The sequence below is a fragment of the Cervus elaphus genome, chromosome 12 (genome assembly GCF_910594005.1).
Source record: "Cervus elaphus chromosome 12, mCerEla1.1, whole genome shotgun sequence".
In the NCBI taxonomy this organism is placed as follows: Eukaryota; Metazoa; Chordata; class Mammalia; order Artiodactyla; family Cervidae; genus Cervus; species Cervus elaphus.
In genome coordinates, this window is record NC_057826.1 from 179,535 (window position 1) to 203,356 (window position 23,822).

A 23,822-nucleotide genomic window follows, 5' to 3' on the forward strand; every position below is an offset into this window, starting at 1 on the left:
AGCACGGTTAAAGTCTGGTGGAGCCGATATACCAGTTGAGGGCACTGGAAAGAAACATTCAGCCTGAGGACAACCCGACCACTTGAGGATCCAAGCCTAAGAGGCCAGGCCTGAAAACAAACAAACCAGCCACGATGCGCCTGCACGCTGGAGGCTTGACAGACACACCCACAGAGCAGCCAATCCCCGAGCGGTGGGGCGGGGCCTCCATCGCGCTCCCCACCCTCCGGGCGCCTATTGGCCAGTCTGCCTCAGTCACAACGCCGATTGGTCGCTTGTGCCTGACAGGGTACAGGCCGGCTGCTGGCCCTTCACTTCACCTCAGCGCAGAAGGACTGGACTTCGCTTAACCTCTAGCTCTCCTGGGGACAGGGTGGGCAGCGTGGCAGGACAGCGGGGAGGCTGACGGAAACGCACCCTGCGCAGCCCTCATAAACCCTTAGCCTGATGGCTTCAAATTCCAGGGTGGGAGGCCAGAAATCCTGTCAACTTTGAGTAACCTGAGTCCTAATCTGAAGGGGGCTTGATCTCGTCAGCTTCAGGGACTACAAGTCCCTTCACCCACAGAAACACCAAACCCCTTAGTGCTGCGACCCTCAAATACCTAGATTAACCCCAGTTCCCCTCAGCCTAAGGCACCCTAAAAATAGCACCCGCAGAGAGACCCAATTTCCTCAACCTCGCAGCCCTGAATCCCTCCGCCTGCGAGCTCTTAAAACTCTTCCTCCTCAAGACCCTAACTGTCCTGCCTGTCGGAGCCCTAAAGTCCCTTAATAAGAAACCCCCGATTTCCTCAGCCTCACAGTTCCCAAGTTTTCTCACCCTGCGCATTCTACGTCAGCCAAAAGATCCCCAGTCCCCTCTCTCTGAGGAACCCAGTTACTTCAGCCCGTGGGACCCAGATCTCCTCAAGCCGAGCGACTTGTCCCTTAGACGTAGAACCTAAGTTATGCCCAGATTTTTCTGAGTCCCCAGGAGGAGATCCTCAAAACCCTTATTGGAGAAACATTCCCTCTGCTGCACTGGAACAGAGCCCTGATTTCAGCCTGACCCCAGTCCAGCAGTTAGGGGTTTCCGGGTCTCATTAAAAATCCCTCCGTCTCCCACAGACACATCCCTCCCAGTGCCTTCCCTCAGAGGGGCTGAATTGTAGGGAACCAAAGAAACCAAATCTAGTTCACATTAGGCTGATCTGTCATATCTAGTCAGGATCCTTCCATCCGACCAATACCCTCACCCCGACTTTCCCCTCACCTTCCTGCCCTGGACACTCCACTCAAAGGAAGACACACCAGGCTCTGGACACTGGTCTGGGCTATCTCAGCACCTTCTTCTTCCACAGGCACCTTGGCCTTGAGCACTCCAATGGCCATGAGGCTGAACAGGTCTCCAGAGGAGAGCACTGAGGGAGATGCCGGGAGAACAGACTGGAAGCCCACGGTGAGAGGTGGAGGCAGCAAAGCTGGGCTCTAAGCCAGCTCTATAGGAAGGACATGGCACTGGTCCCTGAAGCACCACAGACTGCTTGCCTGGGCAACTGAGTTAACTTCCCTGTGACCATACACAGGATGGGAATGCCTGGTCCTGTCTGAGATGGTGGGGGTGGAGTGGGACAAAACAGGACACTAGCTTGGTCAACTGCTCTGTGTCCAGGGAGAGCTAGGAAAATGCTCAGCGTTTGTTCAGTTAAGCAGGACACAGTCGGGAAGGAAAGTCTTCATCCCTGTCTCACACAGACCATCAAGTAGCTTCAGGCTACTCTCTTCACAAAAGGTGGAGGAGAAGGCCCAGCTCTAAGGTCTGACTTAGATTAGTAAATCACTGATGAAATCTCTTATTTTCCTTAGGCCAAAGATGCTTTCAAAGACATCTCCGTATACTTCTCCAAGGAACAATGGGAAGAGATGGGAGAATGGGAAAAAATCCGATATAGGAATGTGAAAAGAAACTACGAAGCGCTAATGGCCATAGGTAACAGGAAGTGCTGGGTGCCTGTGAGCCTGGGAAACATGAAACAGGTCTTCACCCTCAGTGTTCACTTGGCCCACTCTTAGGTGGCTTCATCTGCTCACAGTTCCCTTTTGTGTGGAGACTAACCTGGAGGAAATGTTTACAGTTCTGTACCAAAGGGAGGTTGACCCTGCAGGGCAGAGCTCACCTCTTGCCTTATTCTAGATTCCCCCAGCCCATCCTACAGATTTCCTTGACTTTGTGACACTTCCCATTGCTTCTATGCATTGTTTCTCCTTCTTAGAACAAATATTTTGCTTCTTTCCAGGTTTCAGAGCCACTCGACCGGATTTCATGCATCACCGCAGGCAGGTCGTCAAACCCCAGGTAGATGACACTGAGGATTCTGATGAAGAATGGACACCAAAGCAGCAAGGTGAGAGAGAGGCCAGGAGGATTTGGAGGTGTCTTCCTGAAATCAGCCTTGGCTTAGGTCTCAACTACATCTCCAACAGTAGTAAGGAAAACATAATTTTCAGCATTCCGAAGTGGTTGTGGCTGAATATTGACATTAGCCTGAATGAAGATGAATGTATAGGTTTTCCAGTGTAATTCTCAAAAATTTTATGGTTAAAATTTATCATTCTTTTTACAAAGAATTATTTTTGCTAAACATTCTTAGTGAAAGGCAGTTAAAGAAACCTTAGAAATAAATTCACCAAACAGATTTAATACTAATCTCATTGGTTATTGGATTAAATCTCTTCAAAGAGGAAATGATTAACATATTATGTCAAGATATATTATTTATGTTATGTATATAAAACAAAACCCATGATCTTCTTACCCTAAGGTTAAACTAATTCTTTATTTTGATTCTGGGAAACAGTTTGAGGAACTATTTATTCTCCATGATCTTTCCCACATTTCACTGACCAGAGATGGCATCAGGTAAATAAAATGAAGTACACTTATTATAAAATAGAAGTGAGCAGCTCACTTCCTCTTCTGCTGCTCAAACAGTTTAGAAGAGTTAATCTGCCTAGACTGGAGAAAACAATTTAGATAGTTCTATGATTCTCCATCTATGGATTTCTGTTCTCCCAGGTTTTTAAAAATTATTTATTTAGTTTTGGCTGCACTGGGTCTTCATTGCTGTCCATGGGCTTTCTCTGGTTGCGGTGAGTGTCTTCTCGTTGCAGAGCACGTGCAGGCTCTGTAGTTTGTGACACACAGGCTCAGCTGCCCCGCAGAAAGTGGAATCTTCCTGGACCAGCCATCGAACCTGTGTCCTCTGCATTGGCAGGCAGATTCTCATCCACTGTGCACCAGGGAAGTCCCTCTGTTCCCTGAGGTTATTAAAACTAGTGAAAGGGACGTGAAAACAAACATTTGGTTGTCTGCAAAGGTTTTGACATAAGGAGAGATTCTTCATAGGGAATACATACGCCTCGGTTCACCATACACCTGCACGTCTTTATTTTCCTTTTTAACAATTTCTGAGTGTATGGCACACTGTTACTAACTATGTGCACGTTAGTGTTAGTGGCCATAGGGTTAATCGCTCAGTCATGTCTGACTCTGCCTGCCCGTAGACTGTAGCCCACCAGGCTCCTCTGTCCGTGGGATTCTCTAGGCAAGAATCCTGGAGTGGGTTGCCATCTCCTGCTCCAGGTGATCTTCCCAATCCAGGAACTGGGCCTGCATCTGTTGCATCTCCTGTATTGCAGGTGGATTTTTTACCACTGAGACACCAGGGATATATATCCACATTGATGTACAACAAATCTGTAGAAATGATACATCTTGCATAACTGAAACCCTAACCCACTGAGTAACAATTCTCCAATCCTTCCTCCTCACAGCCATTGTCAACCACGATTTTATTTTCTGTTTCCATGGATTTGATTAATTTAGATACCTCATAGAAGTGGAAGCGGGCAATATTTGTCTTTTTTGATTGGTTCATTTCACTTAGTAAAATATCATCAAGGCCCATCCATGATGTAGCATATGACAGAATTCTTTTTTAAGGCTTCAAAACATTCTGTTGTGTGCATGTGGATATAAGAGCTATAATATATATCTTATATATAATCTTTATCTTTTATCCACCAATGAACATTTAGGTTGCTTACACATCTTGCCCATTGGGAATAATGCGGAAATGACCATACATGTGCCCACTACTTATTCAATATCTTGCTTTCAATTCTTTATGGAAATACACTCTTGAGTGGGATTGCTAGATCATACAGCAGTTCTAACTTTCTGTGTAAACTCCATACTGTTTTCTAGAAAGCTTGCAACATTTTACATTGCCAACAATAGTGTATAAGTGTTCCAATTTCTCCATATCCTTACCAAGCTTGCTATTGTCTTCTTATACATATTGCCCATCACAGAAGGTTTCAATTTGTATTTCCCTATTGATTAGTAATATTGAGCATCTTTTCATATGTTTGTTGGCCATTTGTGTATTTTCTCTGGAGAAATGTCTATTCAACTCCTTCTCTCACTGTTAGTCAGCCCAGACTGCCATAACAAAGCAGACTGCATTCCTTAAACCACAGAAATTTGTTTTCTTACAATGCTGGAGCATGGAAATTTGATATCAAGGTGCCATCATGGTCAATCAGGTTCTCTTCCTGGCTTATAGGTAGCCTTCATACTGGTGTATGCTTATTAACACCTGATCACATGTATATTTTACAAATATTTTCTACCATCCTATAGGTGGCCTTTTCAACTCTGTTCAGTGCCCTTTGCTGCACAGAGGTTTTAAGATTAATCTCATTTGTCTATTTTTACTTTGGTACTAATACTTGTGCACTTGGCACCATATCTAAGAAATCATTGCTGATTCAGTGTCGTGAAGCTTCACCCTTGTTTTCTTCTAAGAGTCTTATCAAGTCTTGCATTTAGGTCTTTCATCCATTCGGAATTGATTTTTCTTCAAGATGTAAGATGTTCATTATTTTGCATATGGTTATTTTGTTTCTCCAGCACTATTCATTTCAGGGATTAAACTTTCCCCATTATCTTGACACCCTAAATGAAGATCATTAGACCATGTATCCAAGAGTTTATTTCTGGCTGTCTATACTGTTCCATTGATTAACATATCTGTCTTTATGCCAGCCAGCTTCCTCAGTGGCTCAGCAGGTGCAGAATATGCCTTCAGTGCAGGAGACACAGGAGATGCGGGTTCACTCCATGGGTTAAGAAGATCCCCTGGAGAAGGAAATGGCAACCCTGTCCAGTATTCTTGCCTGAGAAATCCCCTGGACAGAGGAGCCTGGTGGGCTACAGTCCAAAAGTCACAAAAACTCAAGACGACTGAGCGACTAAGCATACATTTTTTGTCAAATCTACACTCTTTTGGTTCCTGTACGTTTGTAGTATGTTCTGAAATCAGAGGCCTCCAGCTTTGCTGTTCTTTCTAACATTGCTTTGCCTATTTGGGGTGCTCTGAGTTTCCGTGTTAACTGTTGGATGGATTTTCTATATCTGAAAAAAATTCCATTGGGATTTTAATGGGAATTGCATTGAATCTTTAAATTGCTTTCGGTAGTATGAACAGCTTAATAATATTAAGCCTACAAATCCATAAACACGAGACACCTATCTATTTATTTATGTCAGATTCCTTTCAGCAATACTTTGTAGTTTTCAACATATAAGTCTTTCATCTCCTTAAGTTTATTGCTAATTACTTCATTCTTTTCAATGCTATTATAAATAAGATTATTTGTCCAGTGGCTAAGACTCCACACTCCCAGTGCAGAGAAGTTGGGTTCAGTCCCTACTCAGGGAACTAGAATCCACATGCCACAACAAAGGCCTGGCACAAACAAATAAATAAAAATATATATTTTTTTAAATTTAGCTCGACTATAGCTTTAAAAAAATAAAAAATAAATAGGATTGTTTTCTTATTTTCCTTTGTGGAATGGTCATTCTTCATGCACAGAAAGATATTTGAATGTTGATATTGTAACGTGCAACTTTCTGTGCAGGATTTTTGTGTGTGTGGATTTAAAGGTTTTTCTGCACATAAGACCATGCCCCTGTGAACAGACATAACTTACTTCTTTCTTTCCAAATGGAAGCCTTTTGTTTCCATTTCTAACCTAAAGCCCTGACTAGGAGTTCTAGTATCATGGTGAACAGAAATTTCGATAACGGTCATCCTTGCCTTTTTTTCTTGATCGTAGAAGTTTTCAGCTTTTCACTGATGACTAGGATGTTAGAGGTAGACTTTCAATATATGACCTTAATTATATTGCAGTAACTTCCTCGTATCTCTACATTGATGAGTACTTTTGTCATGAAAGGCTACTAAATTTATTAGATACTTTATGAACATCAGATGAGGCACAGATGAAGTTTCATACTCTTTTTTAATTTTAAGAAAATTATGTAATACTCCGAGTGGAACCATGGGAGTTGATGATACAGAAATCATCTTCCATTCCTCCTTTGGTAATCCTTTTCCTTGTCACTCTCTGGCTTAGAATTATGTGTCCTTAATTAGAATACCCAGAGTTTGGAAACATTTCCCAACCAAAACACTGATTCTCATCATTTTTTAGGTAAACCTTCTTCGATGTCCTTCCGAGTAGAGCACAGTAAACACCAGAAGGTGAGTATTTCCCAAATCCTGTTGCCAAAATATCCTCCTCATGGATCCAGTCACAGGTGAGAATAGGAGAAAACACAGAGATCCTGTAGATGGCTGCCTTCCTGTCCTGAATCTTTACCACAATGTCTGATATGAGCAACATCTTTACAGTTAGTAAGAACAACACCCATAGTATCCTGTTATATTGTTACATTATTTTCACAATATTTCAGACTTTAAGCATTTTATGTGAATAAACTTACTTAAACCTTAAAACAATCCTACAGTACTTATAAGTAGGTATATAGCTATCACCATTAGAGATCACAAAACTGAGGTAAAAAAAAAAAAATGATTGATTATATGCCCAAGATCACAATATCACTGGTAGTGCAATCTAAACGAAAGCACTTTTTCTAAACTCCTTAAAAAATGATTAAAGCTTCCATGGTTCTATGAAGCTTATTCATACATCTTTATATCATTAATCTGAGAGATGTTTTCAACCTCAGTTCTTTTGTGCTGTGCTAGGGAGGGATATGCTAAGACATATGACTAACGGAAGCTTAAGGCCATGTTGGGCAGTTTGTAGAGTGGACAGTCCAAGATGAAGAAGGAGATAGGATCCCTACCTCAGAGCCTCCTACTCCAATAAGAGGAAGCAACTCGCAACCCTGAGAAGCCTCAGGTTTATGACTGAAAAGCAACAAATAAGAAAATAACAGAAGGACGTCACATAGATTACCCACTTTTGAGTAGAAATTCATCATCTGGGCATCATTTCAAATGCTCATTCTTGCAGGAGGGGGTAATAACTCCTTCCTCTGAGCTCTAATAGGCAACTCTCCTGTTTGGAATCATTTGTTTAGCCTGCCCCTGTGTTGTGAGCTTTGGGAACCTAGCCCACACCCATTCATTCTCAGAAGTCCAGGCCCTGCTCAAAGCCCCTGAGGGACCCCTGAATGTTTTGTGAATGAGTGACTCCACATTTAAGCATTCATCTAGGAGTAGAAAGGTCAAAGAATGCTGAAGATAGTATCTGTGAGCTAGACTTCAAATATTGATGCAGTTTAGGGAATAAATTGATACCAGGGATGTACGCAAATGTTCTTACTGTATTAAATAGCTCACAAAACAATTTGTTGAAGGTTATTAAATTTCATGTCCACTATAAAATTAAGAATTAGCCTGAATACCAATTCATGGATCAGGAAACTGAGGAGAATCAGCTAGTCATACAGCCTTGTTCAAGGAGAACTGATGTGACCAGCTACTTTAATTCCAAACATTGTCTCTAGGACATGGCAACCTGCAACTTTCATCTCCTTTTCTTTATTGTCTAAATGTGTTTCTGCCGATCGTCTTTTCTCTTCTTAATCTCACTGCTTTGTCACCTTATTTTCCAGATGTGTTTTGTCCCCTCTGTAATTTTCCATACTTCCTTGTCCATCAAAGGGCCACTAATTAATACAACCCCCCCGGATCTCTCTACGAGCACTTACCCTCTTCTTTCCCTGACCTCCACCTATTCTCCCTGCCTTGCTCTCATTTTTATGCAGAAAGTTGAAGGGGAAGAACCTTAAGATATGAATTCTAGTTTTGATTCACTATCCACCTAGGTCCTTTTGTTACATTCCAGTGTTCAGCCCCCCCCCCTCACCGCCCCCAAATCAGGTATTTCCAAGAACTGGCAAAGTATTAACTAAAGTCATGCATGTGAAAACACTTCATAAAGTCCTAAAGAACTAAAGAAATGCCTGTTGTCTTTTACTCACATGGAAGAGAATGTCCAGGGCACCATTAAGTAAGGAATCTAGTTTGAAGGAATTGCCGGGAGTAGCAAAATTGCTGAAAACAAGTGGCTGCAAGCAGGCTCAGAAACCAGTGCCCCATCACAGAAAAGCAAGGACCCCTGGACAGCACCCCAGACAAAAAGCTGGTAAGAGAAATTTGGGGAGTTCCTCTAATTAGTTCCTATAATCCCTGTAGAAAAACTAATAAGTATGGCCTAGGTGTGTGGCATGGACTTTGGGTAGGCATGGGTTTAAGATGGACTGATCTGAGACATGAAGTTAGCACTGGGGCCTTGGGAAAATCTCATACATTTTCTGATGTCCTGATTGCTATGTGTAAAGTGAAGATAAGGATACATAACTCATACAGTGCTTGAAAGCCTTACATTAAATGCAAAAGTCTGACACCTACAAGTAGTTCGATAAACCCAGCTGTGATAATGGGAACCAAGCTTTGTTAGTGTTTATGCCCAGACCTCTGCTCAGTGCCTTACATGTCATGTGCCCTTAACATATATTTTCTGAGTAGATGTGTCGGTGAAATTTTTCCTAAGTAGTAAGGTTCAGAAGTTAAACCTACTAATGGGAAGTGCAGGAAGCTATCACTGAATAGGGCATCTGTGGTCAGTGGAGCCTCAGTCTCCTGAACCTGTAGTTAAAGGGAGAAGAAACACAGTATAGAGTAGGGACTCCCTGGGGGTGAAGTGGTTAAGGCTCCACGCTTCCACTGCAGGAGGTGTGGGTTCCATTCCTGGTCAGGGAACTAAGATCCCACAAGCCATGCAGTGTGGCCAAGAAATAAATAATGTAACATTAAAACATAAAATTACAAAAGTAAAAGTTTGAAAAATACATGTAAGAATGTTTTAACAAAGTGTATAGATTGACAGGTAGGAGATCTCACACTTTCTGATAAAACAGGGACTAACTCCCCAGACCCCACCAGCCTTGCACAGCTTCTGTTCTCCATCTTAGAACTCAGAAGAAAGGAGACTGGAGTGAAGAGGTACAGTTTACGAGAAAGAAAGGGCCACGTGTACCAAGAGGTCAGCGAGCCCCAGGATGACGACTACCTCTGTGAGTGACCCCGGTGGCCCACTCACGGAGAAGGGGCTATGAGGCCTTGGTCCACTAACCTCACCTCACCATCTCGTCCCCCGGCCATCCCCTTCCTCTATGACTTGGGGAGCAGGGTCGAGGCCAAATGCCATGAATGCCCCAGTTCTTTCTGAAGGTCGTTATGACCAGCAACATCACTATACCTTCTCTCATCCCTGTTCTCACCTCCAGATTGTGAGGACTGTCAGAACTTCTTCATCGACAGCTGTGCTGCCCATGGGCCCCCAACCTTTGTAAAGGACTGTGCAGTGGAAAAGGGGCATGCCAACCGCTCAGCTCTCACGCTGCCCCCTGGGTTAAGCATCAGACTGTCGGGCATCCCTGACGCTGGGCTTGGAGTGTGGAACGAGGCGTCCGATCTGCCGCTGGGCCTGCACTTTGGCCCCTATGAGGGCCAGATCACAGACGATGAAGAGGCCGCCAAGAGTGGATACGCCTGGCAGGTGAGAAGCACCTGTTTCCCAGTCCTCTGGCCTCTAATCGCTTCTATGTGTTGGGGGGTACTTCATGTCTACATGCGAGGACGCAGATTGAGATAACATGATCGGCAATGACACAGTCAGCCCTGGGTACTGTGTGCCCTGGGCGTGAACACAGGACTTCCATCTAAAGGTCAGAGGAGAGGTGTGACCACAGTGTACAGACACTCAGGACGTCTATCTAAAGGTGAGAGGAGAGGTGGGAGCACAGTCTACAGACACTCAGGACCTCTATCTAAAGATCAGAGGAGAGGTGGGACCACAGTGTACAGACACTCAGGACCTCTATCTAAAGGTCAGAGGAGAGGTGGGACCACAGTGTACAGACACTCAGGACTTCCATCTAAAGGTCAGAGGAGAGGTGGGAACACAGTATACAGACACTCAGGACTTCCACCTAAAGGTCAGAAGAGAGATAGGAACACCTTGGTACACACTCACAGGACTTCTATCTAAAGGTCAGAGGAGAGGTGGGAACACCATGGTTCACACTCACAGGACTTCTATCTAAAGATCAGAGGAGAGGTGGGACCACAGTGTACAGACACACAGAAGTGACTCCTCCCTTGTGGAGCCCTTGCCTTCAATGAACCAAGAGACTCAGACTTGGAATGATGAGTAAGGGGCTTACCGTGTGGTCCGACTGGCAGTTGAATCCATGCAGGCTGAAAAGCACCAATGTCTACAGAGGGAAATAGCTCTTCTATATCTTCCTACCAAAAAAAAAAAAAAGAAAGAAAAGAAAGAGGGAAGCTTGTAACTCTTTCTCTGACACTCAGATCACCAAAGGGAGGAACTGCTACGAGTATGTGGATGGAAAGGACACGTCTTGGGCCAACTGGATGAGGTGAGTGCAGTGAGTCTGCAGTGTGGAGACATTGAGACTCCCTCAATCCCACGCCCCTTTCCTTCTCAACCCGGCTCCCTCAACAGCTTTCACATCTTCCTTCCTCTTTTCCCTCCATATCATGCTCTTTCATTTCAAAAGACACTAGAAAGAAGGAAATAAAAATATGGCATGTGCCGTCAAGATACAAGTCTATATGCTGAACAAAACTGGTGGACTTGAAAGCAACTTGAGGAGTCTAGATTCACCAGGGACACTTTAACTGACTTAATGGACACTTACCACACACTTTATGTTTCAGTTTAGACAGTGAACTTCGTTACTGAAGCACATCACACAACCCATGTCCTTTTGGAGAACATACTGCAGACAGACATTAGCCAACTGATTTTAGGAAGAGTAACCTTATTTTTTCTATCTTTGAGTAACTGCACAGCGCCAGGATAACCTAATACAGGAGACCTTGACTCTTTGTGGGCAACAACATCCTCAGCCTTGGTTCCAGTGAGAAGTGGGCCCTGAGGCCTCACAAGGAATGAGGGGCAGCATGGCCCTGAGCAGGGCAATTCTCTGAGGGCCTCTCCTTTCATCAGGGCAGGCAAACAGTGAACAAACTATTACTGTTCCTTGTCTCAAGCTATATCAGCGCTCTCTCCAAGTTTCCGTGGAAGAGGGTGGGCAAGCGAATAGGACCCTGGATACATGTGGGGAGATGGGAGAACGCTCGAGAGAGAAGGCAGGCTGGGGTGAGTGCTGAGGGCTGTGTGTTAGCCAAGGAGCACCAAGTCCTGTGGATGGAAGAGAACTTAATTCAGAGTTTAGAGGAGCTGGAGGTCACCAGCCTCAAGGACAGTCCAGGTGGAGACGAGTCTGGAACTGGGCTCTAGAAAAATGGCTAATTAGGTAAGGAGAGAAAAGCATGGGAATTCACATGGCCTGGCCGAAGGTGTGAACAGAAGGTCCACATTTGGGGCGGCCTCAGAGGCGGAAGGCAAGGAGCTGGGCATGGTGGGAGAGTGGAGGGCACTCATCACCTGAGGTTTCTTTCCCTTTCCCGGCCTCACCCCCAGGTATGTGAACTGTGCCCGGGACGACGAGGAGCAGAACCTGGTGGCCTTCCAGTATCACGGGCAGATCTTCTACCGAACCTGCCAGGTGGTCAGGCCGGGCTGTGAGCTGCTGGTCTGGTACGGGGACGAGTACGGCCAGGACCTTGGCATCAAGCGGGACAGCCGGGGGAAGAGTGAGCTCGCAACCGGGAGAGGTGAGTGTCAGCCCTCTTCCAGCACCCCACCCCATCCTGGGAGCCTCCGTGGTCCTATTTCGAAGCAGAGTACAATCCAGTCCAAAGGCAGTTGAGTTGCAATAAAAATGCCTCAGAATTTGATTCTTTTCATATGATTGTTAGGAGAAATTTTTATATTAAAAATGTTAGTTCTAATTTTTAATATTTCATGCAAAAATCTATGTAACATCACCTTCTGCTGAAAGGCTTAGAAGCAAAAAGCAAGTTTTCTAGCACCTACCAGCTCTCTGCCCTTTACCTCTTTCTTCCTTAATTCCTCCCATTTCTTTTTTTTTTTTTCACTAAAGACATTTTATTTTAAAATATTTATAGGACAAAGATATTTAAAGAGTCACACTAGGAAATTTATAAATGACATCTGCCAATTTAAAGAAAGTAAATGGAATTCCTTAGTCATCAGTATTTTATTTATTTATTTCATTTACTTTTATTAGTTGGAGGCTAATTACTTTACAATATTGTAGTGGTTTTTGTCATACATTGACATGAATTAGCCATGGATTTACATGTATTCCCCATCCCGATCCCCCCTCCCACCTCCCTCTCTACACGATCCCTCTGGGTCTTCCCAGTGCACCCGGCCCGAGCACTTGTCTCATGCATCCAGCCTGGGCTGGTGATCTCTTTCACCCTAGATAATATACATATTTTGATGCTGTTCTCTTGAAACATCCCACCCTCGCCTTCTCCCACAGAGTCCAAAATTCTGTTCTGTACATCTGTGTCTCTTTTTCTATTTTGCATATATGGTTAACATTACCATCTTTTTAAATTCCACATATATGTGTTAGTATGCTGTAATGGTCTTTATTTTTCTGGCTTACTTCACTCTGTATAATGGGCTCCAGTTTCATCCATCTCATTAGAACTGATTCAGATGAATTCTTTTTAATGGTTGAGTAATATTCCACGGTGTATATGCACCACAGCTTCCTTATCCATTCGTCTGCTGATGGGCATCTAGGTTGCTTCCATGCCCTGGCTACTATAAACAGTGCTGCGATGAACATTGGGGTGCACACATGTGCAGTGATGTTCATTCAGATGACCTGTTCCAGTTTCTTGTCATGTGAGTTCACACTCTGTGCCAGACAGGGCTCCACGCACCAAAACAGACAGAACCACTGCCCTGGGTCAGCAGGGGCTTCATACCAGACAGGGGCTGGTGCTCTGAGGAAAACCAGCGCAGGGAACGTACCTCAGTTCAGCGAGAACAGAGGGTGGGGTGTGGTGCAGGACGGTGCGGCAGGGTCTCTGCAGAGATAACACCTGCAGGGAAGGATTCCAGGCAGGGGAGCAGCCAGTGCCTCAGACCCAGGGCCGGGAACTGAGGCCATGCCAGGGGTCGCGGGAGGAAGCACAGAGGGAGAGGAAGGAGGCTGGACGGGACACGGGAGCTTCAGGGCCTGTGTCCACGTGCAGGCCCCAGGGGTCCCCCTGGGTAACACAGAACAACCGCGCGGCTTTCAGCTGCAAGCGGCATGTTCTCTGTGCTAAGACGATGCTTTGGTTCATTTTTGGGAAGAGACAGCAGCGGGGAGTCCCCTCAGAGATTAGTTCATTGCCAGACATGAGGGGAGAGTGGGCTGGCTGAAGATGCTTGGGAGTGCGAGTGTGAAAAGTCTGGCTGGAGATGCATTTTTAAATAGGGCTTCCTAATGCATGTTAAATGGACTAAGCCTGAATGAAATAAATAAGGTATGGATACTGGTGAGGCTTGAGAAAGGATATGCCTTTATTTTATGACTTATGGGAAACTGAGAGAGGAGCAATTTATGAACCAGTTTGGGCCGCAGGAGCCAGAGATCTGTGGTCAGTGGGACCTGGGCCGCTGGGTCTCATCCAGTCTCAAACCCACTTCCTGCAGAGATCGGCCCAAAGGCTGCTCTTTGAACAAGGAGCCACAAAGTCAGATTTACTCACACCTGATCTAACCACCCCCTGTGCTGCCTCCCACATGCAGAGAGCTCCAGGCCAGGCGCCCCTAACTTAATAGACCCTTTCCCCTCACAGGGAGCCACTCAGGAGATTCCACCTAAGTCATCAAGTCTTATCCCTCAGTAGGGTAAATATCTGTGGCTACTGTGACGTGACTTTTCCGATACTTACACGCAGGGAAAGTCCCTGCAGATCCACCTCTCACGAGAGATGCTGCCTCTGATGCTGCTGGAAGGTCCCTATCTGGGTGATATGTAGAAAAGGCCCTTGACAACAGCTTCCTGGATTTCTGTAGATGTAGAGAATAAGAGTGGAATGGAAAAGTGGACTGTAAAGACACTTGATGGGAGACAAATTGTGCACTGTCAACACTTAGATGATTAGTGGGGAGGGCCTGACCATGGCAAACCAGCTACCTGACCAAAAGCTTCCTCTTTCAGCAGAACCGAAGCCCAAGATCCACCCATGTGCCTTCTGCTCTCTGGCCTTCCCCAGTCAGAAATTCCTCAGCCAACACACCCAACAGAGTCACCCCTCTCAGACCCTCCTGAGACCATCTGAAAGAGACCTCCTCCAACCAGAGGATCCCTGCCCAGGCAATCAAAATCAGCGATATTCAGATCCACACAGCCCAAGCGAAAAACCTGAGGGTCAGGAGGCCAAGGACAGGCCCCAAACTTTGCTGAAAAGCATAAGGCTGAAGAGGATATCAAAGGCCTCTTCCTACTCAACCGGAGGACAAATAGGGGGTTCTGGGGTGTATGAGAGAATGAAAGACGAGCCCAGCACAAGCAAGAAACTGAATCCAGAGGACACAGGCCCATTGCTCACGGGGGCAGGGGTCTCGGGGATTATGAGAGTCATGTATGGAGAGTGTGGGCAAGGCTCCAAGGACAGGTCAAGTCTCAGCACACACGAGAGGACACACACAGGGGAGAAGCCCTATGTTTGCGGGGAGTGTGGGCGATGCTACTGTCAGAAGGTTCATCTCATCAGACACCAGAGGACACACACAGGGGAGAAGCCCTGTGTTTGTGGGGAGTGTGGGTGTAGCTTCAGTCGGAATTCCCTCCTCATCAGACACCAGAGGACACACACAGGGGAGAAGCCCTATGTTTGTGGGGAGTGTGGGCGAAGCTTCAGTGATGAGTCAAATTTCATCACACACGAGAGGACACACACAGGGGAGAAGCCCTATGTTTGTGGGGAGTGTGGGCGAAGCTTCCGTCAGAAGTCAACCCTCATCAGACACCAGAGGACACACACAGGGGAGAAGCCCTATGTTTGCGGGGAGTGTGGGCGAAGCTTCAGTCAGAAGTCAGATTTCATCATCCACCAGAGGACACACACAGGGGAGAAGCCCTATGTTTGTGGGGAGTGTGGGCGAAGCTTCAGTCGGAAGTCCCTCCTCATCACACACAAGAGGACACACACAGGGGAGAAGCCCTATGTTTGTGGGGAGTGTGGGCGAAGCTTCAGTCAGAAGTCCCTCCTCATCAGACACCAGAGGACACACACAGGGGAGAAGCCCCATGTTTGCAGGGAGTGTGGGCAAAGCTTCAGTCAGAAGACCAATCTCATCTCACACAAGAGGACACACACAGGGGAGAAGCCTTATGTTTGCAGGGAGTGTGGGCGAAGCTTCAGTCAGAAGGCTCATCTCATCTCACACCAGAGGACACACACAGGGGAGAAGCCCTATGTTTGCAGGGAGTGTGGGCGAAGCTTCAGTCAGAAGACCCATCTCATCAGACACCAGAGGACACACACAGGGGAGAAGCCCTATGTTTGCAGGGAGTGTGAGTCATGACCAAAATACCACACCTTAGCCACAGGAGGATTACTGCAGCCACCCCATGCCTCAGCTCTAAGGGGGCCTCAGAGGAGGTCTGTGACCCATTACTGTCCCCAGGAGTATGAGGAGAGACTTCCCAGGTGGTCCAGGGGTCAAGACTCCAATGCAGAGACCCACGTTCAATACCTGATTGGGGAACTAGCTCCCACAGGCTGCAACTAAGACACAGCACAGCCGAATAAATAAATATATGATAAATATTTTAAAGAAAGAGTGTGATAAGCACAGAATTACTTGTTAAATAGACCTTCCACTTTCATGACAAGAGAGGCGGTAGATAAACAGCAGAGGGTTTCTTAAGTGTTCTGGAGATGTTCATGCCAAGGGCCGTCGTGGTTTTTTAGTACTCCTCTTCTAAGAAATTTTGTCTCCAAACAAATCTGAAGCCCAGACTATTTACTCTTTCCCCCCTTATCACTGACAGTAGAGGAGTCCAGTCATAGCTGAACCCCTGGGAAGGCATCATTCTGGAGCCAAGTCAGTTAGGTCACTGGACAGTCAGTTCCTGGGTCCAGGGAGAGGAATCTAGGGTTTGAGACAGACTCACCAGAGAAGGGATTCCCTGGCCTCCTAAGAAGTGGGGCCTCTCCTCCTTATAGACCCCGACTCTCCTTTGGCCTCTCCTCGTTGCCCTCTGGTTCCCTCTGACTTCTGTAGACTCAAAGGTGAAGGCCATGTGCACGTGTGTGTGTGCGCGCGCGCGCCTGTCTCAGCATGGGCCATCTGGTCTCTGCCGCTCCCTCAGGGTCATCACAGCATCTGGGCTCCAGATGCGACCACAGGGGTCCAGTTCTCAGCCCTGCCCTCAGCAGCTGTGTGAGCTTGGGCAAGATGCTCAACCTCTCTGTGTCTCTAATCTCATCTGTGATACGAGGTGGGAGCACCAGCATTTTGGTCTGATGCGTAAGCAACAGGCGGAATCTGCCAGAGGCTGGCTGAGAACGCAAGCCCCACCATTGGTGTCCTTTGTGGGGTTTTTTTTACTCTTTTTTAATTTTTTAATAGAAGGATAATTGCTTTACAGAATTTGTTTTCTGCAAGCCAAAAATAAATAAATAACCTTTTTTAAAGTAGGAGATCACAGCATTCTCTGCTGATACAGAGGCTAGGACTCTGAGCTCCCAACACAGGGAGCCACATTCAATCCCTGGTCAGGGCACGATTTCCCACATGCTGCAACTGAAGCTCCTGCTTGCCACAGCTAAGACCCAGCGCAGCCAATCAAATGAATACTTAAAAGTAGGAGGCGGTTCATCTGTCACCATAGAAAACTGTGACATTTTAGGAAAAAAAAAAAATAATAAGATCTTATTTTGCAAGTGCTCATGGTTGATTGCAAAAATTTTCTCATAATATGCAGCTGTTAAAAGAAAAGAAATTTAGAAAATACAGAAACTAAAACCCACCCATAAATGTGTGGGGAACATCAATTACTGCAGCATGCGGCCACCACACACGGGAACACACGTCCGTGTTTTTCTTCTACAAAGAAGCTTTTAGCCTCCACCCCCCTTCCCACCGGCCTCTGTTCTGCTCACCAAGAAGACTGCGCTTTGGCCTCGTGACCCGGGGGTTTCTGTTGAACTCAGGGAGGGGGAGGAGCAGGGCTGTGAGGTTGGGGGCACCGTCTGGCCTGCAGTGAGGAGGGAAGCGCGACTGCTCTGCCTCTGGGTCCCGTAACTCCAGGGGCCTAGGGGAGCCGCCCGGGAAGAAGCCTCTCAAACACCTTCCCTGCAGTCTCCACAGTTACAGCACGTCCCAGGTCTCGGTGTTCAGCTGTGGGTTAACAAGTCCTCTCTTGTTGGACAGAAAAGTGTTTCCACAGAGAATCTGCCTGGATCTTGGCCTCGGTTGGTACAGATTAACAGGCAGTACGTTCAGGGCTCAGGGAAGTTAGTTCTGAAGCTCTCTGGGTTTAGGGCTACAGCACCTCCTCACCTCCACCCCTTCCATGGTCATGGAGCCTTCTCTTCCAGAGGAAGGTGTTTGGCAACATCAGCCATGAAGACACGTACTGAAGAGGAGAAAGCCCTCGGCAGGTGGGGCTGGGTGTTCCTGGGGGAGCAGAGGGGCCTTGGACATTGCATGCTGGACCCCTGCCCCATCAGCTTCTCCTTCTTCTCGCTGGGCATGCAGCTTTCACCTGCTGGGTGCCCGCCAGTGAGGGGCTCCCAAGACACGAAGCTGGGGTTGGCGATGGGGGAGCTGGATGCCAGGGAACCCGAGACCCTGCAGCAGGTCAGTGCACTGTGGACGAGGGCCGGCCTCGCTGACTGGTTAGGCCCTGTGCACTCAGGACACCCTCTCTGGACCCCAGGTGGAGGGCTGATGCCCCCAGGAGGTGGAAGAGAGACCGGGTTGTCCTTCCCACCTCCCGCCCAGAGAATGACAAAGGCCAGTTCCCAAAAGTGGGAGCAGGGAGGGCAGAGTGAGTCTTTGGTCTCACAGGGTCCCTGTGAAGAGGGGTTCACTGCTGCCTGGATCCCTCTTGGCTGGTTCTCCTTCTGTGTTGTCTTCACATCAAATCACAAGGACGAGGCAGTCCAAGTGCCCACAGCATCACTTGCCCAGGTGCTGACAACCCTCCTTATTTATTATGGGCAGGGAGACAGGGTGGCTGGTGTGACGCTCCCCTGGACCACAGAGGAGACCCCCCAGGCTGTGTCCCTGCCACGTCCTGAGACCCAGGTGGGCATTGGGGGCAGAGCACCTCCAGCTGGGATCTGGACAGGGTGTCCTGAATCGACAGGGCCTAACTGTCCAGTGTGGCTTCATGGGGTACGGGCAAGAGAGGTTCTAACTGCTTTCTAAATATTTCAGACAACCACTGAGTTCCTTCTGGTTTTTGGTTTCAGATCTTTTTATATGGTCCATTTTCAGAGTCTTTATTGAATCTGTTACAATATTGCTTCCATTTTATGTTTTGATTTTTTGACTGCATGGCATGTGGGATTGTTACCAAGTCCAAGCTAGCTCTGCATGCCTCACAACAGGGCGATAAATCAGAGCTGAGGTGCTGAGGCAAGGAATATGACTTTACTTGGAAAGCCAGCAGATTGAGAAAATAGCAGACTAGTATTTCAAAGCAACCATCTTGTCAGGGTCTGGATGCCAGTGTCTTTTATAGAACACAGAGCTGGGAGGTGAGGAAATAAAGTAAAAAGGCCATTAATCTGGCAAATATCTCCTGGAATGGCCAGCCTCGGAGGGAGATGTGTTACTTTCTCCCTCCTGTAGCTATCCACAGGTGGACAGTTCCTGGACAGAGGCAGAGGGGAGGGTTTCCTGAGGCAGGCCATTATGTATGGACAGCATCGCTGTAGCAAACAGACCAACAGGAAGCAAAGGTTAGAGTAAAACATTCAACATGGAGTCAGATTTTGTTCTTCCCTGTAACAATTCCCCAGTGTCAATGTCCATTCCACAATCTTACGAGAAAAGGGGTGATGAGTGTTCTAATTGCTCCACTAGTTGCATCTTTTGGGGAGTGCCCACCACTGGTGCCAGTGTGCTGAATGTTGAGATTGGTCTTTGTTGTTCTTTGGAAAGTCTCTACTTCATATGTATAGACATAATAATATTATAATACAGGTGTTGAGAGTTGTTTTATACAGTACAAATCTTTTAGGACTTCAAAACCAGGGGGAAGCATCTAAAGTTAAGGAACTTAGCACTTTTCTATGTGTGGGAAGATGCACCAGCCATCTCACTGAAATCATCCCCTTTGATACACACCTTACCACCTGGGACCAGCATCCTGACTTCTCCTTCCTGAGTTTCCTCGGGGATCACAGTGGGGAGTGGCTGCAGTCTGATGGCTGCTGGAAAGCAGGTATTCTTCTCTTTTCTGAGGTTCCTCAGAGCTCACCATGAGAAGCGGCTTCAGTTTGATAGCTTCTAGAGAGTAGGAGGGGGAACCTGGGTCCCCATTGAGATCATCTCAGCAGAGAGAGCAAGCAGGTCCTTTGACTCCAGGCAACCTTCCAACGTTCAGGGCTCAGCGTTCAGCCTGCAGGATCCACATTCGTCAGCTCAGCCACCATGCTCTGCACTTAGTTGCTATGTAGCCCTGAAACCTGCACTGCAGGAGGCCCTCTAAATGTGGCGTCCTGTCTAGCAAACTGTCAATCACACCCTCCAAGCCTGACCCAGGCCCAGCTTTGCTGAGAGGGTCTCACTGGGACCCAGGTTCCCCCTCCTGCTCTCCCACATTCCGTACCTGAGTGGGGAGAAGGCAGGGGCTGGGGGCACAGTGCCTCCAAGCAGGTAGGGCAGACGTTCTCCCATCACCCCTTGTGGTCCATCCCTGGGAACACAGTCTAATGTCAGCTTTAGCAGCAGAGGACATGTGTCCCCAGACCCGGCCCACTCTCTAGGGGCTGTGAGCTGTGAGCACTAACACAGGAAACCCCGAGTGACCTGCTTAGGCTGGAAGACTAGTTCCTGGGATGTGAGCTGAAGTCTGAAAGTAGCTTCTCATTGGGATTAGCCTTCTCCAGATGTAGCTTGGGGGCAGCAAGAGCGCAATAAGTGGCCCCCAGCTGGGGCAGCCACACGGTGCCTCTCGACAGCCCTGTGGAAACTGTGCACCAGAGTGACCACGAGCTTGCACTCATCCAGCGGATGGCCTCTGAAAGGTCTGTGACACGTCATAGTGACTACAAGCCTGCACTCATTCGGCGGATGGCCTCTAACAGGTCTGTGACAGACCAGAGTGACCACGAGCCTGCACTCACCCAGCGGATGGCCTCTAACAGGTCTGTGACAGACCAGAGTGACCACGAGCCTGCACTCACCCAGCGGATGGCCTCTAACAGGTCTGTGACAGACCAGAGTGACCACGACCCTACACTCACCCAGTGGACGGCCTCTAACAGGTCTGTGACAGACCAGAGTGACCACGAGCCTACACTCACACAGTGGACGGCCTCTAACAGGTCTGTGACAGACCAGAGTGACCACGAGCCTGCACTCACTCAGCAGTGAATTCTTGCCTGGAGAATCCCATGGACAGAAGAGCCTTGTGGGCTACAGTCCATGACGTCGCAAAGAGTCAGACACAACTGAACACCTGAGCACACACACATGAAACAGAAATGGACTCGGGGACAGAGGGAACAGACTGGCGCTCTCCGAGGAGGAGGGGGCGGTGGAGGGCCAGAGTGGGAGGCTGGGGTCAGCAGATGTAGCTTTTGTAAGTAGAATGGATAAAGAAGGCCCTGCTGCATAGCAGAGAACAATATTCAGTATCCAATGATAAACTATATAATAATATTTTTAAAAAGAATGTATATATGTGTACAAGTGTATCCCTGAGCTGCGCAACATAAATTAACACATAGTAAGCCAGCCATAATTCAAAGGAAAAAAAAAAATACTGATAAAAAAAAAAAAGAACAGACCCTAGCCAATTACAATAGACACTCAACCCAGAAGCACCAAGTCCCGAGCAGTCAGAACATGGACCAACCAGTCAGAAGAGGGGCCGACAAGAGACGGGGTCCCACGGCGGCCCATAGGCTACCTGGGAGCCTGGGCGCCGTAAGCCACAAGTGTCGCTGGAGGAAATGAGAACCCACCCACACGACTCCCCCTCCAGCTCAAACCAAAGCGGCTCTGCTTCCCCTGACCCCTTAACTGAAGGGGCCCTGGGACGCCCTGGCTTGGTGCTGGGACCAGGAATGTACTGGTCAGACCCCAGTGCAGGGGAGGTCTGTGAGGGCAGCTCTGGAGCGGGTGGGCCAGGATGAGCGCAGCAGCTCCGCCCGTTCCTCGAAGGTCGGACAAAACAGAGCCCAGGAGGCCGGAAAGTGTCCTCATGGAGGGCAGGCCCCACGTTGGAGCCTCCGCTCTCTGGCTGAGGCCCAGCGCTGACCCCCTGTGCCGGTCTGCAGCGCGTTCTGCACACGCCCTGACGGCTCAGCCGCTGAGCCCCAAGGAGAAGGCTTGTGATGGCAGCCATGCCCACAGGCACCAGCAGCACTGACCATCTGGCCCCCGGCCCAACAGCGAGGTCCAGCTGAGACCAGTGGGCACGTGGTCAGCGGTGCTCCAGGGTGGGCCCTGTGTCACCAGTAAATGGCAGTGTCACGATGCAGGCCAGCAGGACTCAGCCTGGCGGATGGCTAGACTCAGTGGGGACACACCGACCCATGAACACTCCCGGCCCTGGGTCAGGCAGAGACCAGAACAGGCAGACAACTGCAGAGAGCAGAGCCCACGGCACAGACAAGGTGCACCCGTCCACGGGCAGGGAAGGGGCCCCATCTCAGGGGGCGCCCTTGGGATCCCCCAGCTTAAGCATAAAGAGGCTTCAGGCACAGGTGGGAGGAACAGACTTGGAGCTGCTTTTAAGTCATGCAGGGCAGGACACGCAGGTGAGTGAAGGCCAGAGGGAATGTACCATAGAAAACAGAGTGTCTGGGGAACAGACGGGCTTGGGTGGAGCTGAGCCCAAGGGGGCTGGGAGTCCGGGTTTAGAAACCCTGTACGCCTCTCCCGGCTCGGCCTCCTAATCTACTTAACCCCCACTGTGCAGCCTGACGGTGCCTGTCCTGTGCATCTCCACACTCGGACCATCCACTCATTCACAGATATTTGCTTAGCACCTGCCTCTGGCCAGGTCGTGTTCCAGGCACGGGACAGCCGTGAGGAGAGAGACAATAACCCTAGTCTTTGGGGAGCAGAAGCTCTACCAGAGGCCAGATGCACCGCTCCTGTGGCTGAGCCGCAGCCTTGCCCTCCTCACCCACCGGCCGGGCCGCTGGAGCTCCAGGCCCAGATGCAGTTCTCTCTGAGCATCCCCCCTCCTCCAAGAAGGCGCCTCTCTGGACTCGCCACCCGTCAGCCCCTGCCTCCCCGAGTCCTGTGTCCTTCTCAGCACAGACCACCATCTGAAACGGCCTCCCCGCCACCTGCGTGACCTCAGTGTACCTGGTGATGTCACATCCTCGGTGAAGGAAGGTCCCAGCTGCCCTCACAGCTTTCTGCTGAGTTCCCACCACAGATTCCCTTCACGATGGCCTGGAAGGACTCTCCACATGGGTTTGGAGCAGGGCTCAGTGGAGCCCGAGAGAGTGGGCCCCCTGGGCCGCTCCAGTGGTCAGGGTAGACAGGGACCTCCCAGCAGGGGCTCGGACCGGCCGGCAGGCCAATCAGCTTCCTTCTCCCTGGGACCACGAGGGGGCGAGGCTCTCATCGCTGCTTAGGGTCGTGGCTGCCCAGGAAGGGCTGTCAGTTCCACAGTCCTGAGCACCCTGTGAGCTGTTACACGTTTTACCTGTGTGATCTCAACTCCCTCAGGCAGAACGCTCTGGGCTACACACTTGGAAGAATCTACTAGAGTGGTGTCAGTTCAGTTCAGTCGCTCAGTCGTGTCCGACTCTTTGCGACCCCATGGACTGCAGCACACCAGGCCTCCCTGTCCACCACCAACTCGCGGAGTTTACTCAAACCCATGCCCATTGAGTCGGTGAGGCCATCCAACCATCTCATTCTCTGTCGTCCCCTTCTCCTCCCGCCTTCAGTCTTTCCCGTCATCAGTCAGACATGACTGAGCAACTGAACTGAACTGATGCGACTGTGAATAAATGCAAGAGGAAGAAATCAAAGTCCTACCCCCTTGGTTTATCATACTGCCTCCTGACTGTGAGCCCTTCCTTCTATGAGCCCCTAGACTCCTCAAGGGGGGCAGGCAAAGGTCTTGAGGCATGAGCCTGCTGGGTTCCCCTCTCTGCTGGCTGAGAATTGAAGCCAACTTTCTATTTCCTCCAGACTCAGTCTCCATGTCCTTTAATTCAGCTTCAGCAGGCAGAGAAGGCCAAGATTGTGGTCAGCAACAATACCACTAAACTGATCATCAGGTTAATCTGAATTAACACCACCAGGCATAACCTACTAATTAGACCCACA

General features: G+C 48.4%; 2 protein-coding genes across 9 annotated transcripts in view; one reads left to right on the plus strand and one right to left on the minus strand.

The window, feature by feature from the left end:
• Positions 1–23,822, minus strand: part of TERB2 (telomere repeat binding bouquet formation protein 2) — a 240,773-nt gene that overhangs the window by 8,193 nt on the left and 208,758 nt on the right. For 7 of the 8 annotated variants that reach the window (XM_043919104.1, XM_043919091.1, XM_043919093.1 and 4 more), the window contains one exon: positions 18,781–19,920. The gene's annotated coding sequence lies outside the window, so the exon portion shown is untranslated. Of the gene's footprint in view, positions 1–10,596; positions 10,679–18,780; positions 19,921–23,822 lie in introns of those variants that run through there. The other variant, XM_043919097.1, reaches the window with a different exon arrangement.
• Positions 135–14,829, plus strand: LOC122704995 (histone-lysine N-methyltransferase PRDM9-like). Its single transcript, XM_043920165.1, has 8 exons — positions 135–289; positions 2,319–2,386; positions 9,343–9,444; positions 9,658–9,929; positions 10,745–10,812; positions 11,883–12,076; positions 14,500–14,725; positions 14,823–14,829. The coding sequence occupies exons 1-8, from the start codon at positions 135–137 to the stop codon at positions 14,827–14,829; spliced, it is 1,092 nt and encodes a 363-aa protein (XP_043776100.1).